The 12,662-nt window shown below is 34.8% G+C and overlaps 1 protein-coding gene across 1 annotated transcript; it reads left to right on the top strand.

Moving 5' to 3' along the window:
* Nucleotides 1-9,721: 9,721 nt before the first annotated feature.
* On the top strand, nt 9,722-11,386 carry LOC127084756 (serine acetyltransferase 1, chloroplastic). The gene has a single exon (XM_051025261.1). The coding sequence runs from the start codon at nt 9,883-9,885 to the stop codon at nt 11,068-11,070; it is 1,188 nt and encodes a 395-aa protein (XP_050881218.1). The 5' UTR covers nt 9,722-9,882; the 3' UTR covers nt 11,071-11,386.
* Nucleotides 11,387-12,662: the final 1,276 nt, after the last annotated feature.

The raw sequence follows: 12,662 nt of genomic DNA on the forward strand, positions 1-12,662 counted from the left end.
TGATTGTGCCGTAGCCTGTGGAGAGCCACCTGGAAAGGATCTTTGAACCACTTTGGGCCGAAGGTTCGATCAACAAATGGAGCCACGCCAGGAGCAAACTTATCTTCTATGATGAACATATTCAGGTACTTCATGAAGATATGTTTGTTAGGAGTCTCTTGGCATGTTGTCAAAGCCAACCTAGCCCATTCAATTGTCCGATCTTCATTTAACCTCACGATGCATTCCGACACGGGATAGCCTTGTTGATACTCGAAAGTGGAATTTAACTAGTGTTGTAAAAACCATAAGGGACCCGACAAATTCGGGGCCTTAGGAATGTTAGAGAGGAGTTTTAGTTTCAGGGTTGGAAGCCTCAAAGCCTGATATAAAAAGGCTAATAGCAGTTTTCCCAAAGACACCTATCGACCCTCATGAATTTGGATTGCCAGGTTGATGTATCTCTTCACTATCTGCAAGGAGTCGAGACAAAATACATAGTATGAAAGCCATAGTGTGAAGAAGGCTATGTGTTCTTCATCAGATACCTCGACGAAGTCTTTATTGTGGTGATCCTAGATGTAATTCTGGAGACTGGCTCGACTGAACGAGAAAGTAGTTTCCGTCGGAAGTATGGGGTCGAAGACTTCCCCCAACGGTGAAAGACCAGTGATGGCTGCCACATCAAAGAGTGTGGGTGTTAGCATCCCACATGGCAGCTGGAAGGTGTTGGTCGAACCCTCTCAGAAGTACAGAGAAGCTAGTAACATACAGGGATTAACGCGATGGGCATACCTCAATATTTGAATAAAGTCGAAGATCTCTGCACTCCTCCATTGATCTTGGCGTTTCCTCTTAACCTTGTTAAGCCACGCCAGATACTCTTTGTTGCTAGGAGTAGGCATGGATCTGAAGACTCTGGCTTTAGCCTCTATGAATCTAACGTCGAGTACGAGGACTTGTCGAAGGCGGGAGGAGCAGCAGGTGCATATCCAGGGAAAAAAGCTGCAACGACTTTCGGTGAAGATTTTGGCTCCACGAGAGGCCCATGAAACGCAAACAGTTTCCCATCGACCATGAATGGAATCAACATCTGACGTTGCCATTTCTTCACCACTGCTTCATCAGAAGAAGCAGGTTGAGGAATGTAGTTCATACTTTCTTTGGCATTAATTTTAAAGGAAATGGGGTTATTTCCAGTGGCGTAGGAAGTAATTTCTTTGATGTGGGAAGAAGAAGCCATTAAGGGATGAAGAAAATAGGATGAGTTTGGAGTTTCTTGGGTGACAGTTTCACTACAAAAGTTGTGAAGAAATGTGCAAGGAGAAGGCGCGGTTATGGAAGCAGAAAACCTTGGACGATGAAGAAATAGCTATTTATAAGCTAGCAAGGTGAACAGTCAGACACTAATCGATTGACAAGTGTCTAACGAAGAAGTAGTGAGAGAGTTAGTGGGTTCAGCTGAAATCCCACGATCTAAGGATAAATGATAATGATGGTGGAATGTCTAGGGAACTGCGCTGCAGGAAAATCATCATCACACCTTAAACCATAATTAATGATAAGACGGATAGTCGAAATTTAAATAATCAAAAGGCAAGTTCCTCGATCGACGAGCTCAAGTGGAAACCAGCCTTTTTAGGGGGAAATTTGTTAGCTGACAAATTTCAGCCAAAGAAGGTAAAGCATACTCGACTAGAAAGTCCGTCGAAATATGAGGTCGACGAGAAATTGGACAATCCATGGGTCAACATCAAAAGAGTCAGTCTAAGTCGAAGGGTATCTTCATGATGAGGAGTGATCGTGGGTGGCCGAAACGTGGGCAATTATTTATGTATATGGGAGAAGTGGGCCGACATATGTCATCTCAAGATAGGCTCGTAACCTCCTGACGGTTACTTTTTATTAGTATTTAAGCAAGTGTTAGGGATCATTTCAAAGGTGGCATTTTTAGCATTTGCAAGTAGGAGTACACTTGAAGTACCAAAGCGTTTATGAGAAAAGAGTCATCTCCCTATAGAAAATGTACATTTTCCTCCATTTATATTCATCAGTTATTTAAACTTACCAAATTGTCTTTACTTTATTTCCTTTACTTTCATCAGATTTTTGTCTTTTATTGCGTTTACTTTACTGCACTTCAAACTCACCAAGAGTTATATTCACCCCTTTTTAAACATTCCAAAGACATTGCCTACTAAACTATTATACACTCAACACTAAGTCCAGAACTTTGTACTCGGTCCTACAAGTAACCCTCTCATAGGAAGGGTAGAGATTGTTGGCAAAAAACACCAAGGCTTAAACCTTGACTCGCCTTGCAAACAAAATGAGGGTGGGGCGGGGCCGGGGCCGCACATTCGCACAAATCCTCACAAAAAAATACGGTGGGAAGGTGTAGACACATTAGAGGACGCGAGTTTAAAACCTTGGTCCACTTCCTAAAAAACATGGGAAAAACAGGCTCTAGTGAGTATTTGATTGTGACTCAATGGCTGAGCCGCGTTGGGACAGGGGTGGCCATGGCCCCCGATTTAAAATATTAAGTTTTATTTATATATAGATATTGCATATTATTATTAAATAGTAAAAATTGGCCGAGTGGAAAGTAAATGGATGTGTAACACTGATACGTGTGTCCTCCCAAATCACACGCGCACACACGCGTGCGCGCACACACACACACACACACACACACATTTAAAAAATATTAATAAATAAAAAATCAAATTGAACTAATCGTTTGAATGGACCGATTTGATATGATCTTTAAATCATCGGTTAACCATTATAACCTCAATTAGTTAACACAAATTTCCACTTTTTCATGCTAATTACAGCAGGAATTCGCATACATAAAATAAGGATAAATATGGAAGTTTTTTTATGAAAAAGATATATGTTCCCTTATTTCTCATCCTATTTTACATTCTTGTATTTGTTGAGATATAAGATATAATCTAAATTGTGTGTGGTCTAAGCTCAAAGTCAATTAGGGTTTAGGGTTTGTTACTTAGTAGTCAAGTAACTTTGCATATAAAATACATGCATATGTAAATCAGTTTGTAACACAATCATTCTTTAATAATAGTAATCATTATTTTCATATTCTCTCTCTCTCTCTCTCTCTCTCTCTCTCTCTCTCTCTCCTAAAAAAATGCTTCATGCACTAACAAATTGGTATCTAGAGCTCCGACTAGATTCTTGATTGTGTTTTCAAGAATCACATGTCGTTGGGCGTGTTTCCGGGATCATGGGCTGTTAATAAATAGCTTCAAAGATGAATGGTATGAATGACATTCTGAATTCTCCTCCAATTCTTGAAGGCAAGAATTGGATCCGATGGAGAAAACAGATGCAATCCTTTTTTGGCTTTCATGAAACCTAAGAAGTGGTTACTAATGGCATCCCTGAGCTTGCTGAGAATGCAACTAATGCTCAGAGAATCGCGCACAAGGAGGCGAAGAAGAAAGATTGCAAGGTTGCGTATTGCATTCAATCGGCGGTAGATTCGGCGAATTTCGATAAGATCTCTCATTTTGAATTGGCGAATGAGGCATGGGATTTTCTTGTTAAGTACTATGAAGGAGGTGAGAAAGTTAAAGTCATCAAATTGTAGAATTTGTGACGATCGTATGAATTGCTGCAGATGGGAGAAGATGAAAAGATTATAGGCTATGTGTCGAAAGTGAAGAATCTCGTCTATCTCATGAAGTGTTATGGTAAAACCCTAACTGATAAGATGATTGTTGAGAAGGTAATATGTACGTTGACCTCTCACTTTAATCACATTATTGTATCTATTCAAAAATCCAACAATCTTGAAACCATGAAACTAGAAGATTTGGTTGGTTCATTAGAGGCGCATGAGATTAGGATTGTTAAAAGGAAATGGGTTCAAGATTCGATACAAGCATTGCAGGCTCAAGCTTGGAAGAAGCATGATGTTTCCAACAAGTCCAAAGGAAAAGGAGATAAGAGATAAGACTTAGAGCAAGAAGTCTTGGTTGAATCCTCAAAAGCATAAGATCGATGATAGGGCTTTTGAATCCTCAAAAATAGGAGAAGGAAACTTTTATCAAAAAGATAAAGAGAAAAAAGGTGTGCGGTGCTATAACTACGGAAAATGGGGTCACGTGGCCAAGAATTGTTGGTACAATAAAGACAAGAGAGCGAAAAAAGGCAAGATGGAAAAAGCGAACCTTGCACACCAAGATTCAGATGATTATGATGATATGATGGTCATGTCTGCAATTATAGAGGACCATATCGACTCCAAGATCTGGTTCCTCGACTCAGGCTACTCGAATCACATGGCTGGTCTAAAAGTGTGGTTAATAGATTTCGATTTGTCGAAGAAGATCAAGGTTAAACTGGCTAATAATAGCTCGTTGCAAGTATAAGGTACCAGCGACATAGTTATTCAAAGGAGCAATGGAGGAAAAACTATGATCAAATATGTACTCTATGTATCTAGAATTAAGTGTAATATGCTAAGTGTTGGATAACTGGTCGAAAAAGGTTTATGAGTGATTATGAAAGATGAAGCCTAAAATAATTTGGTTTTGAAATCCCCTTTACCGAAGAGTATGACATTCAAGACCATGATCAGTTCGACTGAAGTACAATGTCTAAAAATTGTTGTTGACCACAAGCGTAATTGGTTGTGGCATTTGAGGTTTGGAAATTTGAACTTTCGATCACTCAATCAATTGATTACTCAATATATGGTAATTGGTATACCAAGTCTGGAGATGCCTGACAAACTCAGTGAATGTTGTCTAGTCGGAAAGCAATCCAAAAAGTCTTTCGTTTTGACTATGCCAATGAGATCCTCTTGCATACTCGAAGTTGTACATTCAGATGTATGTGATCCTTTTGAGGAGCATAACATTGGTGGAAACACGTATTTTGTTTAGTTTTTCAATGAGTTTAGTCAAAAATTGTGGATCTATGTGATCAAGCGAAAGGACGAAGTATTCGAAATCTTTAAGAGATTCAAGATGCTTGTCGAAAACTATAGTGAGAAGATCATAGTTTTGCAAACAAATGGAGGTTGCAAATACACATCCAAGATGTTTGACTAATTCTGTGCAGAACATGGTATTGATCATGAGGTAACTGCTCCGTACACACCTCAACATAATGGAATAGCAGAAAGAAGAAACAAAACCATATTGGATATGGAAAGATGCATGCTGAAGCAGAAGAATTTGCCAAAATCCTTATGGGGTGAAGTTGTTTCCACTGAACAGACGCCCTACCAAGAAGTTGAAGAATGAGGTTACTAAAGAATTTTGGAGTGGCAAACGACCATCAGTGAATCATATGAAACATAGAAAAAATAGAAGTCTCATTGATTTTCAATACAAATGTTTGAAAAAAAATAGTTTAAGAAATTAAAAATAATTTTTGATATACTAAATGAGATTACATACATATTTAATCATAAAAAATATAGAAAAAATAGACGTCTCATCGATTTTCGATACAAAAAATAGAGAAAAATGACCTCATATTTATTTTAATTCAATTGATTTAAAACAGTTTAATTGATTTTATATTTTAAAAAAATAAATATTTTTTTAACTAATTAAATAAAATTAAAATCAAAATTAGATTTGATTTTAAATCTTGAGAACTTTAAAATAATTATTAATTAAATATACTTTAATTCACTCGTAGTGATTAGACAACATATAAATACGATAAAACCAAAACCTAAATTATAAAATAAACTTTCATGGTTTTAAAAATTAAATAAAAATTAATTTAAACTAGGCAACATATAAATGTTAAAACCAAAACCTAAATTATAAAATATATTTTTATGGTTTTAAAAATGAAGTAAAAACTAATTTAAACTTATCATGTTTTGTTTTGAAATTAACTTGTAAATATAATACCAATTTTTTTTACAACCACCCTATACAACTCTTAATCATATAGGTGATCTTCAGAGGCATAAACAAAACTATATAGTTTTACAACAAAATCTAGTTCTTGGAACAATTTGCAATGTAAAGTATTAAGATATCATAATAGTTAGTTTTGTCTTGTCTTTTTGTTATGTTAGTGTTATATGTTTAGAATTTCTCTAAGGCGGAAAATATATAATTTTTTCCTTTTTGAAGCCACCTTTTACATCGATCTGACGATTTTTTTATTCTTCCTTGCGCTGCTGGTTTGGGTGATGTTCGGTCATGGGAAATTCTTTTAAGGAGATGGATACTTGAAAAAGGAAGTGTTAAACTATGGAGTAGAAATGGTCTAAGATTTAAGAGGCTATGTATGCCTTTTAGAAGAAGGTTAGCCATGCTGAGGTTATCCAAGAGGAGGCGAAGATTCATGCCTCCCCTTTTTCTTTGGCCGTCCGGATTGCCAAAATCGAATCCTTCCTAGTGGTATAGAGGAAACTCAAACGAAGGCAGCCACTGTTGTTGTAGACATAAAATCCTTTGTCGACGAGGCTTTGAAAGCTCTTCACCAGGATAAGGAATCTCGAGCTAAAAACTGTGAAGTTCATGATGATTGGGTGACTGAGTTGAGGAAAAAAGTTCACGACTCCTTCTTGCAGACACTTAATAAAGCGCACGGGGCCTTCGAATAGGCTACTAACCAGGTGGAATCTCTTTGCCCAGACATCACCGCTCCCCGCTCACAACTTGACCTGTTCAAGGTCGTTCAAGATAGTGCGTTGATGGAAAATCTCGACGTAGCGCCTCAGGATGGTGGGCTTGATTTTCTTTCTTTCTATTTTATTATTTTATCTGTATTATTAGTGTGGTGTTGTAACTTTACCTGAATAATATATATATATATATATATATATATATATATATATATATATATATATATATTTATATATATATATTGATATATATATATATATATATATATATATATATATATATATATATATATATATATATATATATATATATATATATATATATATATATATATATATATATATATATATATATACCTTTCCACCTAAATATTTTCTCAGTGTATGATGTGATTTATTTAATTTTTCTCATATTTTTTCTACTTTGTTGTTTGTATCGTAGATGGCTTGACTTTTGGGCTCAAACCAATTTATGGTTTCTGCACTTTCTATGCTCTAACTCGATTGTTTCTATAAATGGGAGTTTGTCCTATTGAAGCTATCTTCACTAGGTCTTTAAGGTCATTTGTCTTATGTCTTGTTGTGATATTCAACGTGTTCGCAAAACTTTGTAATCATGACCAGTGCGAATTGGAATAACAAATAATTTTGTTCATCACTGATTCTGCTCGATAAAAGTTGATGTTGTTCTCCAACATCACTAGGAACCGTTCCCGAACAAGGGTCGGGTTCTTGTCCTTGCACCCATGGTTTCTCCTAGTTTTAGGTGAATGTCTCATATTTCCTCCGCATATGCTCTTTGAGTGGCTAGTTCCTACGAGGGGATGCGTCAGCTACACTTCATGCACGTTCCATCAGAAGGAATTCCTGAGAAGGGCTCAATTTCATAAACACAGTCTATGTCGTCTTGCCAAAGGCTATGATGGTGTTAGCACACATGATATTTCTTATAGTTAGGAGATATGGTAGTTTCAAATTTTGAATAGTTTTAAGGGATACCCATCTTGTTATGTACCAATGGTTGGTTTAATTGAACATGATAGGTGTTTGCTTTATATCACATCTCAGCGTATATATTTGGTCATACCTATAGTGGATGTTCACTCACAATGATTGGATGTGACTAACCGAGTCAATCACATCCTTGGATCTTATACCTCTTGGATATGTCGGTTGCAACTCTAGCTTTTCTTTAGAGAATACATTTTTTACGCACTGCGAGTTGGGACCGGTGCCTCATCGAAGACTTGCTATGGTGGTGTCTCTATCAGACATTTATATAGGGAGATAGTGAAGAAATCCACACTATCCCGAATCCATGTAATGAATGTGCCCTTTTATTGACTTTTTTTCGTAGACCTGGTCAAATTATAAACGAGTCAAATCCCTTCGGATCGTTAGCTTTCCCCAAACCTTCCTTGTCCACTACCAAAGAGGTGAAGAGGTTGTTGAACATGACTTCTTTGATACGCGTTGCCGCTTACAAGTCGGCGTCGATCACAACAGGCTTCCATTCGCTCCTATTATGCGTTACCTTTAAGTGAACTGGAGAGACCATGATGTCTAGTTTTTCCATAAAAGATCTACCAATGATACCACTGAAGGAACTCTTACAGGAAACTATCAGGAAGGTGAGTTACTAAATCGTTAAAGGTTAGGAGATCTTCGCCATCGTATGGATAAATATGTAGCATTCAGATATTTAGCCGCTCAAGCAGGCCATTGTAGAGGACAATACATGAATTTCCGTCGTGTAATTTGCAACGATGACTGTTATAACTAAGAACAACTCCGCATTTGACACTCCATTTACCATCTCGCGATCTAGAAATCCTAGCGTCAGCTCTCACTTTTGCGATCTGGTATCGGTCGTTGCTTGGAGGAGGTGTTATGATGGCAGATTCCTGCCAAACGTTGTTTTTGTGTGGATCTCATCGATGATTAAGAATTAAGGTGAAGCAAGATTGAAAAATTCAATAAAGTTCTTTAGTGCGATATAGAAGGTCACTATCTCCACGTCTCGAAGTTTTTGGATGAGATCTGACTTTGAATCAAGAATGATCTCCTTTTAGAATTTTATGGGAATTAGGCGTCAATCCTCTTAGACAGTGTCATTGTTCCGTACTAGAACCAGAATTGATGTTAATTGATGATATATGACTCTGGATTCAATGATACCGATCTCCGGTACGATGACACGTGGTGGACCTGAAAGGTTAACACTCCAACACATGGTGGATAATCTTAATTTAAATTGTGTACGGTTGAACTTTAATTTTGGGCCTTCGATGGACCCAGAAAAAAAATGAAAAAGTATTAAATTAACTCTGATCGGCTTCAAATTTACGATCACTTAACATCTTTTATATATATATATATATATATATATATATATATATATATATATATATATATATATATATATATATATATATATATATATATATATATATATATATATATATCATTAAATAATTTATAAATAAATAAATTATTAAGTTAATCATAATTTTGACTTCAAAGTCGTTTAACAATTTTTATATATAAGATATTTGATTAATAAAACATTTGACACATTTGTTTTAATTTAATTGATTTAAAATAGTTTAATTGATTTAATATTTTAAAATTTTCAAAATAAAAAGCTAAATTTTATAATTAATTTTAAAATCAAATTTAAATTTGATTTTAAATCATAACATTGTCAAAATAAATATTATTTATAAATATATTTTAATCGACTATTAGTGATGAGACAACATATAAATGTTAAAACCAAAACCTAAATTATAAAATATATATTTATAATTTTAAAATTGAAGTAAAAACTAATTTAAACTAAACATATTTTGTTTTAAACTTGCCTTATAAAACTCATACCAATTTTGTTTAACAACCACCCAAACAACTTTTAATCATATAGGTGATCTTTAGAGACAAAAACTAAAAACTATAGTCTTTTATACAACAAATTCTAGTTTTTTTTTTAACAATTTACAATGTAAAGTACTAAGATATCCATAATGGTTATTTTGATCTCTTTTTGTTATCCTAGTGTAGTGTGTGGTCTCCTTAAGGCAATGACTCTCCCTTCCTTTAAGGACACCATTCACCAATCATTCATCCACACAACACAAAACAAAATTCATCTTCTTCTCTTCCTTTCTTTCTTTATTATTATTATTTTTTCTTTCTTTTTTTCTTAATTTTTAATTTTCTCAAACCCTATCCTAAACTAATATTAATTCCCCAAATTCTTTTTCCAATCTCCTATGATTGTTCTTGTTCTTGGTCGTTCCCTCACTTCTTCTTCCTTATATAAGACTCCCCCTTTCACTCAAATTCCAATCCAATTCAAACCCATTTTTCTTCTTCACCCAAAGTTTCAATCTTTAACCCCAATTCAACCTTCTTCTTCATCCATGGCTACTTGTGTTGATTCTTCAACCCCTCCCCTTTCTCGCAAACCAAACGTTTCCCAACCCGATGATTGTTCGTTCAACTTCGCCAAATTTTTCCAACCCACTTTCTCAGATCGTGTTTCATCCATACCCATCTCAACCAATCATGAAAAAGCCTCGGTTTTGGAGGATTTTGAACAGGTTCATGATAAGGTTCAAAATGAGGTTGATGATGATGCTAATGTTAGGTTTGATTTATGGTTGAAGATTCAAGAAGAAGCAAGGTTAGATTTAGATCAAGAACCAATTTTATCTAGCTACTATTTCAGTTCAATTTTATCTCACAAGTCATTCGAAAGTGCTTTAGCAAATCAACTCTCGATTCATTTGAGTAATTTGAGTCTTTCTAGCACAACCCTTTTTGATATTTTCAAGAGTGTTATTGATGATGATGAAGATATCATAAACGCTATGAAATTCGACATCGAAGCAGTGAAAGAAAGAGACCCTGCATGTATAAGCTATGTTCATTGTTTGTTAAACTTCAAAGGCTTTCTAGCAATGCAAGCTCATAGGGTAGCTCACAAATTATGGTTACAAGGTAGAAAAGTTTTAGCTTTGTTGATTCAAAATCGGGTATCGGAGGTTTTCGCAGTTGACATTCATCCCGGCGCTAAGATCGGAAGAGGGATTCTGCTTGATCATGCAACGGGACTAGTTGTTGGCGAAACGGCTGTGATCGGGAACAATGTTGCGATTTTGCATAATGTTACGTTAGGCGGAACGGGTAAAGCTTGTGGCGATCGACATCCGAAAATCGCAGATGGTGTTTTGATTGGTGCAGGGACATGTATTTTAGGGAATGTTAGTATTGGTGATGGTGCTAAGATTGGTGCTGGTTCTGTTGTTTTGAAAGATGTTCCTCCAAGAACTACTGCTGTTGGAAATCCTGCTAAGTTGATTGGTGGAAAAGATAACCCTATTATGTTGGATAAGATTCCTAGCTTTACTATGGATCATACTTCTTATATTTCTGATTGGTCTGATTATGTCATTTAAGAACATGGACACACAGGAACTGGTTTGGATGTTGATTCAGACGAATCAACGTCCAAAAACGCGTTACTGTGTGTATAGTTAAATAAGTTGTTTAGAGATTAATCTTGTTATATGTCAGTAGATTTTTTTTATTAGATAATTTTGGTTGGGTATTTTGTTTGTTTGTTGTATAAGAGAGTATTTAGATTCTCCTGTTAACTACAAAAACATGCCTCTTAAAACCATGTATGTTTGCAAGAACCACTCTTTATTTGTATTTTATGTGCTTTAGCATATATATGATATATGAAAATGAATTTTGCTTGTTTTGCATTCATTTTCTTTTTTATAGCACGCAGACGAAGTGAGAATAACGGCTAAAATATTTTGTTATTATTAGTCGTAATTAACATACTACCATGTAACTTTTATAGCATTGAAGAGGTAATTTTGTTTTGCCTCTCTTATCGAGCCAATCCATTCAATATTTAAATTTTATTGATCTTAAAACTATGTAAAATAACTAGTGGTTTTCTTAGAGACATATTCACTTTGAGTGTTTGCTACGTCTTGAATAGTTATCTTGGGGATGATTTTTAGTTTTATCTTTTAAAGATTTGAAAAGATCCAGATCAGTTTTATGATTTTTAAATATTTCAGAAAATCAAACTTAGTTTTAACTATAAATAACTATAAATCATATTTATTTGATAGTCAACTTTTATAACAATTGTTGAAAAGTGGTGGTTATCTGTAGAGAAATGTCAAGATGGTGATAGGTGCTTAAAGTGATCTTATTTTAGTGGTGGGCAGAAGTGGTGGTCAATAATTGTTGAGTTTGTGATGGGTGATCACATATGTGATTGGTATTGCAAGAAGTGAGAATCTTAATGTTAGTGTTGTATATTTAAAAATTAGGTAAAACGAATTATTTTTAAAATTTTAATATGAAATAAACTTTTAAATAGGGTTTTAAATTAGACAAGACTTTTAAAAAATCAGACAAGGTCATTAAAAGTCTATAATAGATCATAGGTTAGTCTCGTGTTTAAAAATTTATCGTGGGTCTGACCACGTTTTTAAAAAGATCAAATTATGAAAAAAAAACATATAATACTCATGCTAGTCTCAAGCGTTAAAATTAATCATTGGTTAGACTTGGACCTTCTAATGATAGTTTGTGGTGATCAAATTAACAATTAAAGATAGATGAAATGGTAATAAGTGATAGTCAGAGTAGTGGTTAGTGATTGCTTCAATGGTTTGAGTGATCATTTTTGTGATTATAGATAGATGAAGTTATAATGGACGATGGACAAAGTAATGGTTAGTGGTTGGATGTAGTAAAATTGGTGATCGAAGGTAAATAAAATGGTAATCAATGATTGTTGAGTGGTGAATATATTTAGGTTGATAATGATCGGATGGGTGATCATAGTGATAATCAATAGTGGTCAAGTTGGTAGTCCTTCCGTCCCACAACGAATAATCCAGTTGATCATTTCACACAGATTAAGAAAATAAATAAATGAAATAGAGAAAATGATATTTTTATTAAAGTATATTTATCAAGTATTGAGAATGATGAATATAATATTAATTAGAAGGTAGAA

This window comes from Lathyrus oleraceus, chromosome 5 (genome assembly GCF_024323335.1).
Source record: "Lathyrus oleraceus cultivar Zhongwan6 chromosome 5, CAAS_Psat_ZW6_1.0, whole genome shotgun sequence".
NCBI classification, from domain to species: domain Eukaryota; kingdom Viridiplantae; phylum Streptophyta; class Magnoliopsida; order Fabales; family Fabaceae; genus Lathyrus; species Lathyrus oleraceus.

What these genes read in the sequence shown, in the direction of transcription:
- LOC127084756 (XM_051025261.1), top strand. Translation starts at nt 9,883, where the DNA reads ATGATTGTTCTTGTTCTTGGTCGTTCCCTCACTTCTTCTTCCTTATAT.